General features: G+C 45.2%; 1 protein-coding gene across 1 annotated transcript in view; it reads left to right on the top strand.

The window, feature by feature from the left end:
• The window catches only part of WDTC1 (WD and tetratricopeptide repeats 1), a 2,674,659-nt gene that overhangs the window by 1,502,505 nt on the left and 1,150,527 nt on the right, over positions 1-21,627 (top strand). Inside the window, 2 exon segments of the mRNA XM_044084279.1 lie at positions 7,235-7,276; positions 10,988-11,010. Coding sequence (XP_043940214.1) covers positions 7,235-7,276; positions 10,988-11,010 — 65 coding nt within the window.

The following is a 21,627-nucleotide window of genomic DNA, read 5'->3' as shown; positions in this document are numbered from 1 at the left end:
TCGTGGTGTCCTGCAGAGTTCTATAAGCAGCAGAGAGCAAAAGAGTGACTTTTTCCTGATTTAAGTATTTTTTTCTGGCTTTTTGATTATTTACTGCTTAGCGACTGCATTTTCGCCTGTTTATACAGCTCTGCATTCTATTTAAACTGTTTTTGTGTTGATTAACTGTTTTGCACTTTTAAAAAGTTATTTGTTGCTTAATTTTACCTGTAGGCTAACACACTCAAGTGCGCTAGCCGTTTAAAAGCATTTACTGTCTGTTTTTCCTCTGTTTTCTGCAAAAAAAAAAAACTTGTTTTCCCGCCTTACTGAACTAGAATAGTCCAGTCTTCAGTGTTTGCTGATCTCTGGGCTTTGGCTTGGTTCCTGTGCTATTCCATATCCTTATTTGGATAAAGGGAAGCTTCTTTGTTCACCAGTGGGAGTGGGGAGCACTGAGCAGCCTATTTGTCCCTAGAGCAGTGGTTCCAGCCAGAAACCTGTAGTCTATTGGCCATTTTGGGTCAATTCCTAGCTCTTTTCAACCCCCTGCTATAAAGCCCGCTTTAGCGTGGAGTTGCCCATAGAGCACCATCGGGCAGCGCCGGTTAAACAAGGTTAAACTATTTCTGGCTCCGTAAAGTCTGCTCCTCAATTTTTCCCTTAGAACTTCTCTACTTGCAATCTAAACAGTCTGTTCTCTATCTCAAAAGCTCAGCACTTGCTCCTAAAGCATTTTTATATAGGTAAAGTACTTGCATACTAAAAGTACTACATTAGCCTAGAATCCCCTTGAGTACCCATTTCCCTATAGGTCCCTTCTGACTCAGTTACACAGCAAACTTTTTCACTTTTTCTAGCATGTCGAAGGGTCAGTTGCTAGCGTCCCCTCCTGTTCAGCTGGTGAATCTGGGCATCTTGAGGCAATGTTACAATTGCCTCATGTACACACACAACCCACTCCTTCTCCCACAAAACTCAAATACATGTGAGAGATGCAACTATATAGCCAAACTGGAGGCTGAGCTCTCAACTCAGGACTGGCAAGACCAGACAGGAGGAGAAGGAAACCACGCACACCACAAACCCAGTTTCACATAGAACTATCACAACTGCAAAACAAACACATAAACACACAAAGACATACTCGGAGGCACTGATCAAAAATCTACCAAAACTACAGAGGCCTCCAAAGCAGACACCCAAGCAACTGCCACCTCAAGACATAAGACATGCAACACACAGTTCTCAAAGTCAGTGTGCTAAACAGTCACAGCCCTTAAGGCCAAACACAATGCCAGACACACTTGTTATAGGTGACTCCATAGTCAGACACACTGACGTCCCACTCACCAGACTGAACAAGGAAAAGATCACAGTAAGCTGCCTGTCAGGCGCTAGAATCCGCCACATAACACAAGCACTCAGGTCACTCCACAGCAAGTACAAGTATGACTCAGTCATTGTCCATGCCGGTGTGAACGACCTGAGACGTACCTCCCTGGACTACATGAAAAGAGACATAGAGGAGCTCTCAGATTATGTAGCCCAGGCCGGTATGACCCTGACCAGTATCCTACCCTCATCAAGAATGATGCCACAATACAGAGACAAAATGATCAGCTTTAATGATTGGCTTAATTACTGGTGTCATTCTAAGGGGATCCAATGTCTGTCTGCCTGGGATGACATGCTTGACAAGTCACGCTGCTTCGCAAGGGATGGCTTGCACCTGTCACCCCTGGGCTTCCGGATATTGGCAAAGGCTCTTGCCACCCCCATAGTGCCTTTTTTAGGCAAGGCTCAAATGATAAACCGACCGCCCTAGAAAACAAAAATGGAGAAAAACTAAGGGTAATACTGCTCAATGCCAGAAGTCTAAACCTCAAGATGCATGCCTTCGAAGTCCTCATCAGTATGGAGAACATCGATGTCTGTGCTGTGACTGAAACCTGGTTCAAGGCTCCTGAGAGCACCCCAGCACTATCAGGTTATACCTCATATCATGTGTTCCGGCCCCAAAATCCAGACCGAACCACAAAAGGAGGGGGAGTATCCATATTCATAAAGGATACCCACACCTCCAGGTTAGTGGCAACGCACGAAGCATCGGAGACCATCCAGGTGCAATTAACCATAGGTAAAACTGCCCTACAGTTTGTAGCATGCTACAGACCACCCTCTCAAACTCAGGAAACCCACACAGCCTTCCTGAAGACACTGGAGAGTATGAATGTCTCTCCAAACACCATCATATTGGGTGACTTCAGCTACCCAAACATAGACTGGGAACATTACTCAAGCCCCAACACCCTAGCCCAAAGGTTCCTGGAGTTCATAAACTCAAATGCTATGGAACAACTAATCACCATTCCCACAAGAGGAGAAAATATACTAGACCTGATCATCACAAACATGGGGACAAAATGCTCCACACTGGAAGTATATCCCTCATTGGTGAGATCAGACCATAAATTAATCTCACTGGAGATCCACATCCCGCCCCCAACCCCAGCAAAAAAAACCACAGTGAAGAACTTCTCAAAAGCAAACTTCACACTTCTTAAGACTGGAGTGGTATCCTTCAAGGCCCCCGAGCCAGTGGAAACCACAACCCACGCTGCTGAAACCCTTACAAATGCCTTCTACGAGCACCTCCAGGAATGTATGGATCAAGCAATCCCTAATAAAATCAAGACCCTTTCCACCAAAGGCAGGCGCCCAGTCTGGTGGACCCCAGCCATAAACAAACTCTACAACAAGAGGAGAAAGCTACTACATGACAGAGCAAAATCCCTAAAAGGGAAGGCATCTCTGCTCAATACTAGCAAAAAACTACGATCACTCATAAAATCATCCAAGGCCAACTTTGAGAGAAAAATTGCTAATGACACAAAAGACAATCATAAGGCCTTCTTTAGCTATGTTAGAAACCTGGGTGGAAGCTCCGAGATATGCTCAGAATTAGTCCAGAATGATACAAAAATCACTGAACCCACAGACATTGCCATCATACTGGCAGACAGGTTCAGTGCAAATTTCTCCCCTCCCTCCCCCCCAAAAGGAGAAATATCTATCCCACCAGAGTCTAGCCTCCCAAACATCTCAGATGCCCAGGTGAGAGCTGCTCTCTCTAAAGCAAAAAACACAGCATCAATGGGACCGGACGGTGTCCCCGGCTGTGTGCTACACTAACTCAATGAGGAACTAAACCCACACATAAGGCTGCTGTTTAATCTTAGCCTTACTAGAGGATACGTACCCAAAGAATGGCGTACGGCAACTGTGGTCCCACTCCACAAAGGCGGTGCTTCTACGGACCCTGGAAATTACTGCCCCATAAGCTTGATGAGCCTTGTCTGCAAAGCTATGGAGAGGATCATAATGGAACTCATAAATAGACATTGGGGACCTACAGACACTGGATCCTACCCAATTTGGCTTTGTCAAGGGCAGATCCTGCCTTTTGAACTTGGTCGACTTTTTCGAAACGGTCACTAAGGCCATTGATGAGGGTAAGGCAGTTCACACAGCCTACCTTGACCTAGCAAAAGCGTTCGACACAATACCCCACTCGGGCATCATAGAAAAGCTCACCAGCTTAGATGTAAACCCATATGTCACAAGATGGGTTGCAAACTGGCTCAAGGACAGAACACACAGGGTTAGAGTTGCTGGTGCCATGTCAGACTCTAAGCCGGTCACGAGCGGTGTCCCACAGGGCTCAGTCCTGGGCCCCCTCTTGTTCGGCATTTATTTTTCTGAAGTGCAGGCAAACATAGGGGGATTGTGGCTGACAATTTGCAGATGACTGCAAACTGGGCACCATAATTGACACTCCATCAGACACAGACATCCTCCAGAGGGGTCTCATAGAAATGGATAACTGGTGCCAGAGCCATGGCCTTAAGCTAAATGCCAAAAAATGTATAGTCATACCCTTTGGGAAAAACAAGGTAACCCCTAATTACCACATAGGTGGTAATCCATTAAACACGGAAGAAGTTATTGGGGACCTGGGGACCCAAGTTGACAGTAACCTCTCTTTTGACACTCACATTGCCAAAGTGGTTAGGAAGACCTTCTACATTGCCCACCTGATCATGAAGGGATTCACATCCAGATCAGGAGAGGTCATTGTACCCCTGTACTCTTAACTTATCAGACCAATGATTGAGTACAACGCCCCATTCGGAATGTACCTTACCCGACACCTGCAGCAGTTGGAAAGACCCCAAAAGTTCCTCACCAAAAGGATAAAGGGGCTCAAACATATGTCATACGATGCCCGACTGAAGAAACTCCAGCTCTATTCAGTCGCATACCATCTGCTCAGAGGTGATCTGTGCCTGACATACAAGGCCATGTCCAACCCGGAATTAATGGACATGCTCCACCAAATCCACGAGAGCAAGAGACTTAAACCTCAACACGGATATAAATAGGATGCGCTGGAGGGACAGATTCATCACCCAGAGACTCCCTACACTATGGAACAGAATCCCAGTCCATGTGAGGCAGAGCCCCTCACTGACTCTGTTCAAGAGAAATCTTGACGAGTGGATGGGAGATCGTAGGTTTACCCCGGGAATCATCTCTGTGTCACTGCTGGACAGAGGCACAGCAAACTAATGGGTATAGTATTCTCATCCTAAGGGGTGGTGAAAGCCACACACACTATGGCTAGGCTTATAAATGCCCTAGGGCAGATAGCCTAGTATGAACCTATGAACCTAAATAGCTATAGCCACCACACCAGGCTATTAAACTGCTTCTGTTGTGTTGGCCATTTCTGGTCACTCAGGCCATTCATAGTTTTCCTTGGATCCCTTTGGTTTAGTCCCTACAGCCACCATGGACCCAGGGGTTAGACACATCCTCCACAGCTATTGGAGTGCCCTTGGCAGGCAAGGGGCAATCACTCTTGGTCTTGGGAGAGAGAGCAGGGAATACCTCTCTGCCTAGCCAGACAGGACTGCCTGCCAAAAGTTTCTGCTGTTTCAGAAGCTCCTGTCAAAAAGAAGCAAAACATTAGATATATTTCTGTTCCTATATTAATTGCATTGGACAGGAGTGGTTTATTGGGCTTAGCATAGGTTTTATTTCAGGTTATTGACCTTTCTTGTTCTGCTTTCTCTGCCAAGAGAGAACAGGATTCTTCATTTTGTCGTGAAGACAACTGTTTGTTTTCCTTAAGTTTCTGATTCAGATTCTGAAACTGGTTCCAGAATGAATAAGTCGTTTCATTCGGAGCATGACATTTCACTGTCAATAAGGGAACAATGGTATAACACGGCTAGGTTTATAAAGGCCCTAGGGCCAATAGCCTAGTAACCTCCTATGAACCTAAGTGCTTAAGTTGGAAGTATTGCAGTGAATGGAGCTAGACATGTATCCCTCTCTACTCCTGTAAACTTAGTACAAGAAGTTGTTCCCCTGCTTGGCAGTCGGTAAATTCTTCCAATAAATGAAACCTCTTATTTTCTTTGGATTTCAATGAATCGTGCTTAAATCTAGTGTACAGGATGATGAGTTTCAAATTCTTTCCCATATCCATATCCCTTCCAGGTTTAAATTCTTTGCCCTTGCACACACTGCTGATTAGTTCACCGGGGTCCCATACCTTGTTTTTATTTCAAATCTGCATTACCTTTCCTGAGTTGGTTATCACCCCCCAGTTCTGGTAGTAACCAGATAGGTTTGGGAGTCGCCCTGTTTGCCAAAATGGAGTTATTAATACCATCTTCACATAGGCTATGAATTCCAGCAAACCTAGACCCTCCTTTTTGCCTCACGCAAGTTTTTATTTTGTTATATAGACAGGAATGCTTACCATCCCATAAAAGAAGGCTTCCAGCTTTTGTAATTTCCCTGGGAGGAGTGTAAAGGCTATTTGTGGTAAGTGACAAATTAAAGAAATTTTGGCAGACAGAAAATTTTAATTTGTCATTTTGGCTAAGAAAGAGAGAGATGGGCAACCACCATCTTAAGGCTATTCTCACAGCGTCCTTTAATTTAGCAGAATTCATGTCTCTTAGTTGACTAAGATCATGGTGCAGCTAACTTCCCTTACATTTACAGACTGGGTTGTAGGGACTGATGCCACCCTCTTGCTTGCAAGTTTCTTCCCTCCAGAGTCAGTCATTTAACAGCATTAAAACTTTCTTATCCATATTAATTCTCATCCCAGACGTATCCCAGTTTTGTTCATTTACCTGCATAATTGATGTGATATTTATGAATGGATGTACCAACCACAGTATTCCATTGTCTGCAAGCCATGACAGCACAGTCCATTTCAATGGGTTTATCAGAGTACCCCACTGAGAATGTTTTCCTTAATGTGCATGCAGGAGTTTTAGTATTAAAAATAAGCAACATTGGCAACAGACAAGAACATCCTTGTCTGTCTTCCTGTTGCAGTTGAGGTGTGACAGAATTCCTTGTGTAGCATTTCAGGCCATATGATCTTTGTAGAGGAGCTGACAGTACTGTAGACGTTTACCTTTTAGCCCATAAACCTTGTGCACCTCCCACAGAAAAAAAAAATCAAGTCTAGATTTGAAAGCCTTAAGGAGATTGAGTAACAACACCACAGTGAGGAGTAGCTGCAGCTTCATACAGCTTAGTTGTACCAGATTTAGCCACAAGTGTAGCAGGTCTGGGTCCCCTTGCCACCCTTTCATAAAGCCATGTTGGGTCAGGGAGTATGTTTACAACCCTGTAGCCAGTATGTCTGCTGGTATCTTAGTTTCCAGCTGCAGCAGAGAAGTGGGCCCAAAGTCCTGTTAGCCAGAATCTTAACCATACATCTTTCAACAGTAAAATGATAGCAGCTAACCTGGAAATGAATGAGGAGGTGTCCCTTCTCTTTTGTAGCACAACACATGTCTAACAAGGGTCTGTCTAGTTCCTCTGTGTGACAGTTGTATAACTGTACTGGGAGGCCATCAGGCCCTGCCATCTTCCAGTTAGGCAAGGGCTTTGATCTTTTCCACCATGATGGGGTGATTTAATACCTTGACATGTGACTCATCTAAGATAAGTGGATTATGTAGAGCTGTAATCCCATCCTTGGAGCTTATCCTAACTTGAAGTAACTGTCGAAAGTAATTTGTGGCACAGGCATATATCCCATAAGCATCCAAATGAACTGCCCCTGTGTTGTCTTTCATTTAAAATATCGCCGCTTCTCTCCTCCTTTCAATTAATCTGTTAGCAAGCAATGTGGGTGACTTTTTTTCCTTTTACCCAGTGGTACTAGTTCCATCTCTCTTATTTTGTGAAACCCTACAAAATTAAGTGCTTTTACACTCCTACTTTAGCTGTCAAATCTGCCTACTAATTCATAACCTGTTCTCTATTGATTATATCTGTTCTGTAAACTTCTAATTTTAGTTTGTAGGCTGTCAGCTTTCACTTGATGTTACCCTTTTTATAATTGTTTCCTGTCCATCGATCATGTCTTGATAATGACCTTGAAGATGCACCAGTTTTGAAAGAGTCCCCACTCTTTCCTATTCCTTCCGAGTAGGGGCTTTTAGCACTGCTCCTTGGGACATTGATCTCACCAGTAACATAGCTAGTCTCTGCTGTGGGTTTGTCCTAGGCCTTTCCCAGGGAGATGTGGTCCAACGATACCAAAACAACATGGACTTCACCTATCCACTACATTTAGCTTATGTTTATAGATGAGTACAGGACAATCAGTAAGCAGACCATTTCAAGCTTAAAAAGAAAAATTCAAAAGCTCCTACTAGCCTAGAACTGAGAGATGCAAGGATATGAATATGTCACACCAACATGTCTCATCTCCTGATGAACGTTTTGTTCCTTTAACATCGTGTTTGAGCTACCATTAGTACTATAAAAGAATAGGAGGTCAAATAAGGTTGGATCTTTCATAGCTCGAAACACTAGACACTGATCTCCATGAAGGAGTCTGTAAGAAACTGAGTATAGAGAAAGGTGTGCCAGTGTTCCCTGATATTGAAGATTTTTGAGGTCACTGATCGTTTTTAGTTATAAATCATTGACGTCTCAAGTTGTATGATGTGTTTAGACAAGTACATGCCAAAAGTTGCATTATATTCAATAATAGATCTGGCAAGATGCAAGTAAAAGGGAATTTAGGCTTCTTTAGATCTTTTGGAGACTTTTTGATATTAGAGCCAGATAAAAGGCTTTCCGAACTGCTGTGGAGACATGATGGTTAAATGATAAGCAATTATCAACAAGAGTGCCTGAAAACTACTACAGCGGTGTCTGATTGGAGGGGGTGCATCACCAATATGGTAAGTGAAACTGTGTTTACCAAAATGAACTGTGGTACATTTTTTTCACATTTAGTTTGAGATGATTGTACTTTGTGCCAATTGTTAACATTGTCTACACAAAAAATATGAATGTTCCCCCACAATTGCCAGTAGGTCAGAAGATGTGATACGTCTACCCAGAAAGAGGAGGAGTGCTGTCATTGCACTGAAACCGTGATCTGATGTCATTTTCATTAATTCCTCAACCTGTGGGATTGGATCTGAACTTCCGATCTAACCTGGCTTCTTTTTTATAGCTTCAAATCCAGCTCTCGAGCTCCTTCCTAACCCATAATGCCCCTGTCCTCCCAGTTACTTCAGATCTTGTTTGCCGATCTGGCAAGCTGATATTTTCTCTGAGCTCCTAGTGGGTCGTGAGTGATTTAAAACAGACTATTATATGCTAGATATTTTTTATAGCCCATCACCTTCCTTTACCCCTCTAGAAATCTTTTTTTTTTCGGGTTTCTCTGCTGGGTCTTTAGATACTTGTATACCTTAGGGTATTTCTTTCCCTACCATTGTTGGTAGTTTTCCTTTCTCTTTTCTTATTTAAAAAGAAAAAAAAAAATTCTCTTAAAACTTTTTGTTTTTGTAATCTGATTGCACTTTGGCTGACAAACCTGTTGGGTTCAAAAAATGCACTTCCTGTGGGCACAAGATCCCTCAGTCCGATGCCCACAGGGAGTGCATTTACTGTTTAGGGCCCAGTCACTTTGACGTATCCTGTGACTTGTTCAGGTTTCAATTCCTGTGCATCTTGTGGAATGCTGAAACAGATTTATCCTTAAGGGTGGTCTTCCTCAGTCTGCTTCTGTTTCTGGTCCATCTTGAGAATCAGGGGGTTAAACCCCTACTAGAAAGCACAAGGAGTCCAGGGAACAGAGAAAAAGTTCCCCTGCCCATCTCCTCCTAAAAGGGCTACTTCTGAGCCACCAGCTAAGACTCTCAAACTGTTGGATTTGATGCCTTCAGATCCAAGACAAACTTTTGTCAGCTCCTCGGTGCTGAGGACCTTGTCCCTCCCTGGAGGTTGCTTCTCCTATTATGATGTCTTCCTTTCTTCAAGAAACATAGAAGTCATTAAGACCTCCCTCTGCATCTTACTCCATCAGATCTTCCCAGTGCCTTTCTGAAGAGGAGGTGGACAGGATTATGATGATATTCCTCAGGACACAGATATAGATTGGAGTTTTGCCTGCTCCATCTCTCATTGGATCTGTGAGGCACACCCTACCTTTGTGCTTTTGATTTCTCCTCCGATTCGACCTTCCATTTTGGAGCACTTAGATCTGGAGATGTCTGGAGTTGACACATAAGATCCAGTGGCCCTTTCTTCCTTGGTTTCAACAATGTTTCTACACTGATCGGCTCCTACCTTCTTAGAGCTTGATGGATCTCTGAGCTGAAGCATCAGATTCTGGTGTGAGGTAATGTTCTCAACTCCGAAGATTTGGAGCTGTCACTTTCCATTGGAGCCTTGGCACATAACGGCTCTGCTATAACTCCCCTTCAGTGCAGGGGAATCCATGAGGGTTTGGAGTTGTCAGCTCCTAGAACTTAGGTTCAGGAGAGATTGCTTTTGGCTTGTCCAGGTCCTTCTGCATTTGAAATGGCAGAGGGGGCTTTCTCCCATCTGAGATTTAACTTATCTGTACTTCCTTTGAATCCCACTCCTACTCTGACTTCTGCACCTGAGCCAGCTCATCCTCCACCTCAGGGGCAGCCAGACCCTAAGAGCTGCAGAGTAACTCCCTCTGTGGAGTGCCCCGTCTCTGTACCTTTGCAGAGCATCCCACCGAGGAGGTACCTCAAAAGAGAACTGTGCAACAGGAGGCATTTGGATTCCCCTCGAGAATCACTGACAGAAGCCATAGACTTCGAAGAAGGGGAAGCATTCCTAAGTTCTCCACCTGATGTCTCCTTTGGAGACATCTTTGAAGTTGTGCGCCAGAGAGGTGGTTGGTCTTCCCAAAGCTCTTCCTCAGAAGAGTCCGTGTTTGACACCTTCGGTTCTGGCAGTCTAATCTTGGGTCCATACCCCCCAACCCCCCCCCCCCTCCGGGGGGGATTTTATGAGCCTTGTTTCTTCAGGGCATGGAAGGAGCCAGACACTGTGGAACCCATTCTTAAGAGAGCTGATAAGATTCTTAGTGCCCCATCTGATAGGCAACACTGGACCAAGGGTTTCCTGGTAGATCCCATGGTTGTTGCAGCGGCCACTAAAAAGCTGGGCAAACCGAGCTCCTCTGTCCACCCCCAACAGGGAGTTTGAAGCTTTGGAAAGATTTCAGAAGTGGGTGTACACTTCAGTGACTTTTGCACTGCGATATCTGAATTACGTGGTGCACTTCTCCAGACTACAGTTGGACTTAATTAAGGAACTCTGTAGATGTTTTTTGTGTTTCACTGTTGCAGTCATTACATTTGGGTAATTTGCTGGCAGATTGCCCTCACTCAGCCCGATTAACAAAGTCTTGGGTCCAGCGTCGGTTGCTGCCCCTTCTTCCATGACGTCAGGTCATCAGGGGTATAAAACATGCAGCCGATGCCATTACATCAGTCTTTCTTGCCGTGCGGTGCCTGAAGCAGAAGCAGTTTGCAAGTGCCGGTCGGCCGATATCTGAAATTTTCATTTTCGTGTTTCAGAACCGAAGTCTTCAACTTAAAGCTAAGTACCCCGTTGGGGAAACTTTCTTGCTCCTTACCGATGTCAGTAAAAGTTAATAATTGCATTACTTGTGGAAAGCAAATACCTCATAAAGATTTTCATTTGTACTGCATTCCTTGCCTAGGCCCTGACCACGACGTACCTTGCTGTTGGTTTTGTGCTTTATTTAATCGGCGCACTATCCATAGTCTGTACATTTTTGCCTCTAAGTATTTCAGTTCTTGGTTTAATTATCCAGAAATTATGTCAATTAGCCATCCATAGAATTCGAAAAAAAAAAAAAAAAAAAGAAAGGACAGGTCAGTCCAAAAAAAAAAAACACAAGACGCCTTCTGAACCCCAGTTCGCGGTTTCCAGTGACAGTGGAGTTCTGCTTTTGACCCTGCTACTTCTACTACCTACTCCCTACTACTGAGACCCATGTGGGCCGGTACATGCTTTACCTTCTCTGGGACATGGATGTCCTTATCACTCTCATATCCAGAGCCATGCCTCTGAGGTGTATCTGGGCCTGGGCCTTGCCCGCAGGACTAACAATCCTTCTATTCTAAGGCCTAAATTTCTATGTCTAAAAAAAACGACACCCAGGCCACATGTTCAGGCCTCTATGCCCAAAAAACAAATTATCAAAATGGCTGAAGATCTTATTACTCTAATCAGGGGTAGTCAACCCCCACCTTCTAAGAGGCCTAGGTCTGAGCTTGAGTATGAATTTTCTGATCAGGACTCTGTTTCTTCTAATTCTTCCAATGACCTGGATTTGTCTATACCTACTTATGAGGATTCTGATGCAGAGCATTCCATTCCCTCTGCCCCCCCCCAACCCCGATGACTTTTCCTTTGGGGAAACTTTACATACGTTAAGGGAGCATTTCCACTGGGAAAGTCAGAAATTTTCTGAATCCAAAAAGAGGCTTAGGGATTTCCTTCTTCCTCAGCATAGGCCTTTGGCTATACCTCCTGTACTAGACATTTTTGATGGTGTTTTTGGAATCCAGTATGGCCCCTGATTCCCTGCCTCCGGTTCCTAGTAAACCTGACTGATACTACAGGGTTCCTGAGTCCCTCAAGTTCCTTTTCAAAAATCCTGTTACGGATCCAGAAACCATTTTTCAGGGGCCCAAGGACATTAAGGCTTCTACTGCTAAAAATCCTACTCCTTCTGATACAGACTCCAGGGCGCTGGATAGATGGAGTAAAAAGGTTTATACTTCTGCAAACTTGGCAATCGGCTTTAAACTGCCAATTTCATATGCTAAAATATCAACAGCATATTATGGGACTGCTTAAACAGAAAATGATGATTTCTGACTGTGTGGAAAATAGATTTACAGGATTTATTGCATTCTGCTGAACAAGTTGGAAAATTTTTGCAATGTGGTTTTGATTCTTTAGAGGCCTCTTGCAGGGCTTCTGTTACTGGGTCTGTGCTTAGAAGGCATGCTTGGCTTAAGGAGCAATCATCATGTTAAAGCAAAATTGTTGGATGCTCCTTTAAATCCGGACCGTCTGTTTGGCAATAAGGCTGAAGAAGTTCTAAAAAAGATGGAAGATAAAGCTAAATTTATGCAAACTGTAAAAGATTTCTTAGAAGTGCAACCTCCAAGATTTAGTAGGCACTGGCCTAGTAAGAATTGGTCCTTTCTAGCTCCTTCCAGATCCACTCAAGCCAAACCCAGAGACACCAAAAGCACCAAGTTTCAGTCCTAAGGGACTCTCAGAACTAAGCAGTGGAGGGCCTCCACTTCCAAATCTGGAAATAGCAAGACACCCCCTAGGGTAAACAGTCTCAGTGACTTTACTTTAAAATTACCAAGCACTTACCTTTTAGCCGCCCCTTTGGGGGGGGGGGGGGGGATTGCTCTTCATGCAAAGTACTGGGAATTCATAACCCAGGACAAATGGGTTTTAAATAGCGTCCCAGGGATACAGATTTCATTTCCATACATTGCCAACACCAAACGGGTGGCCAGACCTGCCTCCAAATCAGTGGGTAGGGGCTCAGAAACAAGTACTTTCCCTCTTAAACATGCGGGCTATTCAACCGGTACCAGAAGAGGAAAAGGGACAAGGTTTCTGATGTCCTTCAAGGATGCATCTGCAGTCCTTACATATGGGTTGTCCTGCCTCAGGCAGCCCTTCGGTCGGCCGGATTCCAAAGTCTGGGTCCGGCCGCTGATGTCGCCCCTCCCGACGCCAGCGCCTGGGGTATAAAAGTGTCAGCCAACGCCATGTTCCCCAGTCTTTCTTGCCGCGTGGTGCCCGAAGCAGAAGCAGTTCGCAAGTGCCGGTCGGCCAGCTCCTGTAACTTCAGCTACCGAAGACTTCAAAAAGCTAAGTACCCCGTTGGGGACTCTTTCTTGCCTCAGCCGATGTCAGATCAAACGCTTAAAGTTAATAATTGCTTGACTTGTGGGGAAACAAATACCTCATAAAGATTTCCATTCCTACTGCCTCCCCTGCCTAGGCCCAGACCACGACGTCTCGGCCTGTACTGCCTGTGCCTCCTTTAATCGACGCACTGTTAGGCGTCGGTCGGAGTTTGCAGAGGAATTTTTTGGGGCTAGTTTCTCTTATAAAATGCTGTCGGAGACTCCGACTTCTCATTTAACCAAGAAACGGAAGGACAAGGACCGACACACGTGGACCGTGGTTTCGGCTGAAACCGCCCCTAGGCCTGCCGCGAGTGTCTCGGTCTCGGCTGAAACCCAAGTCCTTGGTACTTCCGTCCGTAGAAACCACTCAGACAGCCTTGGTCCCGGAGGCCTTTTCTGAGTCGGTTATAGAATTGCCCTCGGAAACCGGTGTTCAGGAACCTACCGACACCATTCCCCTAGACAAAACTACTCCAGCACGTGGGGCAGCCAGGCCCCCTGCATCCATGTCCATAATAGCTTTCACTAGGGCTAAAGCTGCTAAGCAACAAAAACTCTGCCTCCCAAGTCTATTTCTCAGGGATCCACTACAGGTTCTCAGATACTAAGTTTGGCTGAGGACCTTATTTCCTTAATTAGGGGCTCTCAGTCTCATCCGGACAGGGGCTCTCAATCCCCTCTAGACAAAAGGCCCAGGGTTGAGTCTGCTGAACCTCAGTCCTCTGATAGCTCTGCTCTATCAGACTACCAGGAGGAGGCTTTCACGTCCTACGAGGATTCTGATGCAGAGGAATCTATTCCCTCTGCCTCCCCTCCTGAAGAGCTGTCCTTTGGGGAGACCCTTCACTCCATGAGAGAGCATTTCCAATGGCAAGGCCAGGAATTCTCCGATTCCAGGAAGAGATTAAGGACTTTTCTTCATTTACCTCCGCATAGACCTTTGGCTATTCCTCCTGTTTTAAGTGTCATTGATGATGTGTATTCTGAGTCTAGCACTACCCTGACACCCTTCCTCCGGCTCCTGTTAAACCCGATAGGTACTACAGGGTCCCAGACTCGCATCATTTCCTTTACTAGGCCCACTCTGCTGACCCAGAAACTATTTCCCAGGGTCCTAAAGGGGTTGCAGCTGCCACTACTAAAAATCCACTCCCCTCTGAAAGGGAGTCCAGGGCTTTAGAGAGATGGGGTAAAAAAGTGTACACTTCTTCCACTCTGTCTATGAGGGCTTTAAATTGTCAATTTCATATGATACAGTACCAAGAGTATTTGTTAGATGAATTGCAGAAAAAACTTGTCTTCGCCTGAACCCCTAGATTGTAAGTCACTTCAGGATCTGGTACATAATTCACAACAGGTTAGCAACCATTTCTTGCAGTGTGGTTATGAAGCATTGGAAGCTTCATGTAGGTCAGCAATGACAGGTGCAGTCATATGTAGACATGCCTGGCTGAAGGAACAATCTGTGCCAGATCATGTTAAGGCTAAGCTTTTGGATGCTCCACTGGAAAAGCAAAAGTTATTTGGCTCCACTGCTCAAGAGGTCTTAAAGAAATTTGAGGAAAAGGCAAAATCTGTACAAACAAGTCAAAGATTTCCTCCAGGTACAACCACCAAGATTCAGCAGAAATTGGCCTTCTAAGAATTGTTCCTTTCCAGAAGAGAGATTTCAAAGAGGCAAGAACAGGCGTACCAGAGGTAGAGGGCAAGCTAGAGGCTCCTACAGAGGACGACAGTGGCAGCCTCCTAACCAGAGAGGTAGTGCAGGTCCAACAACTGCTGCACAAGGACAGACTCAATGACTTCACCTTAACCCCGCCGACCAGGGCTCAATTAGAAGCACCTTTGGGCGGAAAGTTGTCTTTATTCTCAAAAAATTGGCACAGTATTACAAGGGACAAATGGACACCGCAAATAATAGACAAAGGATACAGGTTCCATTTCCATACATTACCAGAAAGAAAGGGAATGCCAAACCTGACACCAAATCAGAGGGCAGAGGCTTTAAAACAAATTGCCAACCTATTGCAAATGAAAGCTATAGAAAAGGTTCCTCTCGCAGAACAAGGCCAAGGATTTTATTCCAGACTATTCCTTGTCCCAAGAAAAGAAAAACAATGGAGGCCTATTCTCAATTTGTCCACACTGAATACTTATCTCATTGTGCCAAAATTCAAAATGCTGACCCTACAGCAACTCCTTCTGGGCAAGGGGTCTTGGCTGGTAACTCTAGACCTCAAGGAGGCATACCTGCATGTCCCTATCAGACAAAGTTGCAGAAGACACCTCAGATTTCTTGCAGGTTCAGAGCATTATCAATTCTCAGCATTGCCCTTTGGCTTATCTACTGCGCCCAGAGTATTCACGAAATGCCTGGCATCAGTAATTGCACACTGCAGACTTCAGGGGATTCAAATATACCCGTATCTGGACAACTGCCTTATACAAGCGGACAGCCAACAAACTTTGGAAAAACATTTGAATTATGCCATCCGCCTACTGCAGGCCTTGGGATACACAGTCAACATTCACAAGTCAAGACTTGTGCCATCCCAAAGAATAACTTTTCTGGGTGCGGAACTAGATACAACCACCCAAATGGCTTTTCTCACAGAAGAAAAACAGACAACTACGGGATTACTTCAAAAATCTAACAAAACAAACTCAGATGACTGCAAGGAAAATCCTGCTGGCCCTGGGTTACATGGCATCGTGCATTCTTCTGATTCCACAAGCAAGGCTGCATATGAGAAAACTGCAATGGTACCTAAGGAGTTAATGGTCTCAGCACAATCACAGCCTAGAAGCTTTGATACCACTCATTCCATGCCTTCAATAGGAATTCCTGTGGTGGGCCCAAGCAAGCCAGTCAAACAGGGGCCTGCCTTTCAGCAAACCAGTAACCAGCAAAACCATTACCTCGGACGCTTCAGACCATGGATGGGGAGCACATATGGAGGACAGATGCATCCAAGATCTATGGTCTCAGAAAGAATTGCGCATGCACATAAACCAAAAGGAAATGCTGGCAGTGATTCATGCAATCGAGGCCTTCAAGCTCTTTCTACATCAAGGCCACCTGCTAATAAGGACAGACAATACCACAGTTATACATAAACAAGCAAGGAGGTACCCATTCCTACCCTCTTTGCAGACTAGCAATGAATCTTTGGGAACTTTCCCTAAAACTCAATATAGAGCTGCAATCCCAGTTTGTGCCAGGAAAAGACAATATACTGGCGGACAGCCTAAGCAGAAATACCATGGACCCACACGAATGGATGCTGCACCCAGACATCTTCCTTCAGATAACACAATCATGGGGGTGGCCGGACATAGATCTTTTTGCCTCCCACCACAATCATCAGCTGAAGAAATTCTGCACAAGGACATACCACCCACAAGCATGGAAAGTGGACGCCCTCTCTTTCAGTTGGAATACTCTAACAGTGTATGCATTTCCACCTCTCCCACTAATGACCAAGGTCTTACTGAAAATCAAGACAGAGCAGCCAAAAGTGATTATAATAGCCCCGGACTGGCCAAGGCAGCACTGGTACCCACTGTTACGGAGCCTGTCACACACGAAAAAGTGTCCTCTACCACTATGGACACTCCTTCTGACACAGCACAATTACAAAACTCTGCACTCCAGCCTGAAATCCCTGCAGCTGACAGCCTGGAGAATACCTTGACTCCTCACCAGGAAAAGCTATCCAAGAGAGTGAAGGATATCATCATGGAAGCTCGCAGACCTTCCACGAGAAAGACATATTCATCCAAATGGAAAAGATTCCACACTTGGAGCACCGCAAAGGGCCTAGATGCCACAGTGATGAGCATGGCACATATCCTGGAATACTTGGCAGACATGCTCCATAATGGCCTTTCTTACTCTTCCATAAAAATTCATGCTTCAGCAATTTCAGCAGAATACAATACTGATCCACCTGTCTTCTCTCATCCTTTCCTAAGGCAGTTTCTAAGAGGAATTAAAAACATCAATCCTCCAAGAAAACCACCAGTGCCTACATGGGACCTTAACTTCATGTTGGAAAAGTTGACTTTACCTCCCTTTGAACCAGCAGCATCTTCAGAGTTACAGTTCCTGTCTTGGAAGACTGCCTTCCTTCTGGCCATAACCTCAGCAAGAAGAGTATCTGAATTGCAGGCACTCATGGCAGTACAACCATTTCTTATTTTTCATCAGGACAGAGTCTCCTTGAGAACCAATCCTTCATTCATGCCAAAGGTGGTATCCAGGGTCTCATTGAACCAAGCTATTCACCTACCTACCTTCTTTCAAAACCCACAAAACAAGGGAGAGAAACTTCTGCATACCCTGGACATTCACAGACAGTTACGCTACTACTTGGACAGAACTAAGACTTTCAGAAAAACTGACCAGCTGTTGGTAGCATATGCTGCAGGCATTCAAGGAAAAGCAATTTCCAAACAGACAATTTCAAAATGGATAGGAAATTGCATTCGATTCTGCTACTCTTATCATGGAAAAGCTGTGCCAGCTAACATCAGACCTCATTCCACCAGAGCTACTGCCACCTCCACAGCCTTCTTAAGAGGGGTGGCTACCAAGGACATTTTAGAAGCTGCTACATGGAGCTCCGTGCATACATTTTCCACGCATTACAATTTACCCTTATATTCCAGATCCAGAGCAGGCTTTGCTACGGCAGTCCTGCAGGGCATTTTAGCTACACCATCATTTTCTTAGAGCCTACCACCCCCAGCTTGGCTATGGTATTCTACCCATATGTAAGGACTGCAGATGCATCCTTGAAGGACATAGTACAGTTTTGTACCTACCATAAATGTAGATGTCCGATAGGTATGCATCTGCAGTCAGGTTTACCCTCCCTCCTTCTCCTCTGTGGTACTTCTTGGGTACTTATCCCTCTTATAGCTAGCTGGGGTTATCTATTATGGTGTATTTGTTTTATATTACTGTGCAGGTTTGCAGTATTTTGTATTTCTACCAAATTTAGCCTTCCTTAGAGGGCACCTGGCATCTGGGGCAAGAAAAACTGAGGAACATGGCGTCGGCTGACACTTTTATACCCCAAGCTCTCTGACGTCCGGGAGGGGGCGACATCAGCCGACGCCGGACCCAGACTTTGGAATCCGGCCGACCGAAGGGCTGCCTGAGGCAGGACAACCCATATGTAAGGACTGCAGATGCATACCTATCAGACATCTACATTTATGGTAGGTACAAAACTGTACTTTCCAGGCTTTTCCTGGTACCCAGAAAAGACCGATCATGGCATCCAATTCTGGACCGGTCTACTCTAAACACCTTTCTGGACATTCCAAAATTCAAGATGCTGACTCTTCAGTTACTTCCTGTGCTAGGCAAAGATGCCTGGTTGGCAACTCTAGATTTAAAAGAAACTTACTTGCATATCCCAATCAGGGAATCTTGCAAAAAGATTACCTACGCTTCAAAGCAGGCTACTTGCATGATCAGTTCTCTGCACTGCACTGTGGCTTGTCTACTGCGCCCAGGGTATTCACAAAGTGCCTGGCTCAAGTAATTGCATTTTGCAGGCAAAGAAATATTCAAATATCTCCATACCTGGATGATTGTCTAATTTAGGCAGAAAACCAGGCCATACTTTTTAAATCATCTGGCGTTTGTAAAAAGGGTTCTAACTTGTCTAGGGTACACCATAAACGAAAATCAATCACAACTGGTACCCTCTCAACAGACTACATTCCCGGGTGCAAGTTTGAATACAGCTGCCCAGATGGCTTTCCTTATGTCAGAAAAGCAAATGCATTTGGTAACTTACTTCAAACAAGTGGTCACAAAAACCCTGCTTTCTGCAAGACAAATACTGCAAGCCTTGGGGTTCATGGCCTCCTGCATTCTTCTAATTCCATATGCAAGACTGCATATGAGGAAACTTCAGTGGTACTTAAAAAGTATGGAGTCAACATTGTCACAGCCTGGAAACAATGAATCTGGAGTAGGGACTTCATTTGTCAGCAACCTTTGGGTCTTGGATCCGATATCGGATCCGAGCCGGCAACTTATTATACAGCTATGGATCCGAGCTCCTAGCTCCTCCCCTCACCCATAATCCCCTGCCAACCCCAAATGACCTCAGATCTAGTTTGCCGCTCTTGAGTGTGACAGCTGGATATTGAGCTCCTGGCATTTTTCAGATAAGTGACTTTGTTCTGGTCAAATTAGTGTAATTTTTCATTGTTTAAACTGTGTGTGTGTTAGGGTTCCCTTTTTTTTGTTAATTCTTAAATTTTTAGAGTTAACCCTCCCCTCACTGGTTGTTAGCGTGTGAGTGTGTGTTGCTTGCGTTTGGGGCCTAGCATGCTTGTGTAGATGTCCTTCAAGGATGCATCTGCAGTCATAACATATGGGTTGTCCTGCCTCAGGCAGCCCTCGGTCGGCCCGATTCCAAAGTCTGGGTCTGGCCTCGGCTGATGTCGCACTTCACCCGACGTCATAGCTCCTGGGGTATAAAGGCATCAGCCGACGCCATTTTCCTCAGTCTTTCTTGCTGCGCGGTGCCCGAAGCAAAAGCTGTTCGCAAATGCCGGTCGGTCAGATCCAGAGATTTCAGCTACCGAAGACTTCTAAAAAAGCTAAGTACCCCGTTGGGGACTCTTTCTTGCCTCAGCCGATGTCAGACAAAGTGAATAATTGTTTAACTTGTGGGAAACAAATACCTCAAGGATTTCCACTCTTACTGCCTTCCTTGCTTAGGCCCAGACCACGACGTATCAGCTTGTTTAGCCTGTGCTTCCTTCAACCGACAGACACTTAGACGTCGGTTGGAGTTTGCAGAAGAGTTTTTTGGTCCCGCTTTTGCATATAAAATGCCGTCGGAGACTCCGACTACACATTTAGCTAAAAAACGCAAGGAAAAGGACCGACACTCGCGGCCCGCGGTTTCGGCTGAAACCACGGTTAGACCTACCACGAGTGTCTCTGTTTCGGCTGAAACAGAGTCCTCGGTTCTTCCTTCGGCCGCAAGCATGCCTCCGACAACCGAGGCCACAGAGGCCCCGGCTGAGTCGGCTACAGAAATTCCTACCGAAGAAGCAGGCACTCCAGAATTGTCAGACACCATTCCGTTGGACATTTCTACTCCTGCACATGGGGCAGCTAGACCCCCTGCTTCTATGTCTATTAAGGCCTTCTCCAGGGTTAAAGCAGCTAAACTTTCCAAGGCCTTACCTACAAAAGCTCCCCCTCACAGACCTTCCTCAAGTTCTCAGATTCTCAGCCTTGCTGAGGACCTTATTTCTTTGATCAGGGGATCCCAACCTCACCCAGTCAGGGCCTCACAACCCCCTCCTGAAAAGAGGCCTAGGACTGAACCCCCTGAACCTCTCTCCTCTGACTATTCCTCGGATGGATCAGATTTATCAGACCATCAGGAAGGACCATACTCACCTTATGAGGATTCGGATGCAGAAGACTCCATTCCTTCTGCCTCCCCCCCAGAAGAATTTTCATTTGGGGAAACTCTACATTCATTGAGGGAACATTTCCAATGGCAGGGTCAGGATTTTTCTGATTCTAGGAAAAGGCTAAGGACTTTTTTACACTTAACACAGCATAGGCCTTTAGCCAATACCACACCTGTACTATCAGTTGTTGATGATGCATACAATGATGCCAGTTCAGCCCCTGATTCTCTCCCCCCGGCCCCTGCCAAACCTGATAGATATTACAGGGTCCCGGATTCTCACTTCCACTTGTACAAGGCCCACGCTGCAGACCCAGAAACCATTTCTCAGGGCCCTAAGGGTGTTGCAGCTGCCTCTGCCAAAAAACCCCTACCCTCTGAAAGAGAATCAAGAGCATTAGAGAGATGGGGTAAAAAGGTTTATACATCTGCTACTCTTTCTGCCAGGGCTTTAAACTGTCAATTTCACATGATACAGTACCAGGAATTTTTGTTAGATCAGCTGAATAAAAAGCTTTCCTCTCCTGAACCTTTAGACCGTAAGTCCCTTCAGGAGTTGGTACACAATTCTCAGCAGGTCAGTAATCATTTTTTAAAATGTGGCTATGATGCACTGGAGGCTTCATTTAGATCAGCTATGACTGGAGCAGTGATTCGAAGGCATGCCTGGCTAAAAGAGCAATCCTTGCCAGACCATGTTAAGTCTAAACTCCTAGATGCCCCTATGGAGAAACAAAGTTTATTTGGCTCCCCTGCACAGGAGGTTCTAAAGAAAGTGGAAGAAAAAGCAAAATCTGTGCAAACAGTCAAGGATTTTCTGCAGGTCCAAC

This window comes from Protopterus annectens, chromosome 1.part1, assembly GCF_019279795.1.
Source record: "Protopterus annectens isolate FY-2018-M chromosome 1.part1, PAN1.0, whole genome shotgun sequence".
NCBI classification, from domain to species: domain Eukaryota; kingdom Metazoa; phylum Chordata; order Ceratodontiformes; family Protopteridae; genus Protopterus; species Protopterus annectens.
Note: the sequence above shows the minus strand (reverse complement) of the source record. Positions and strands in the feature narration are given on the sequence as shown.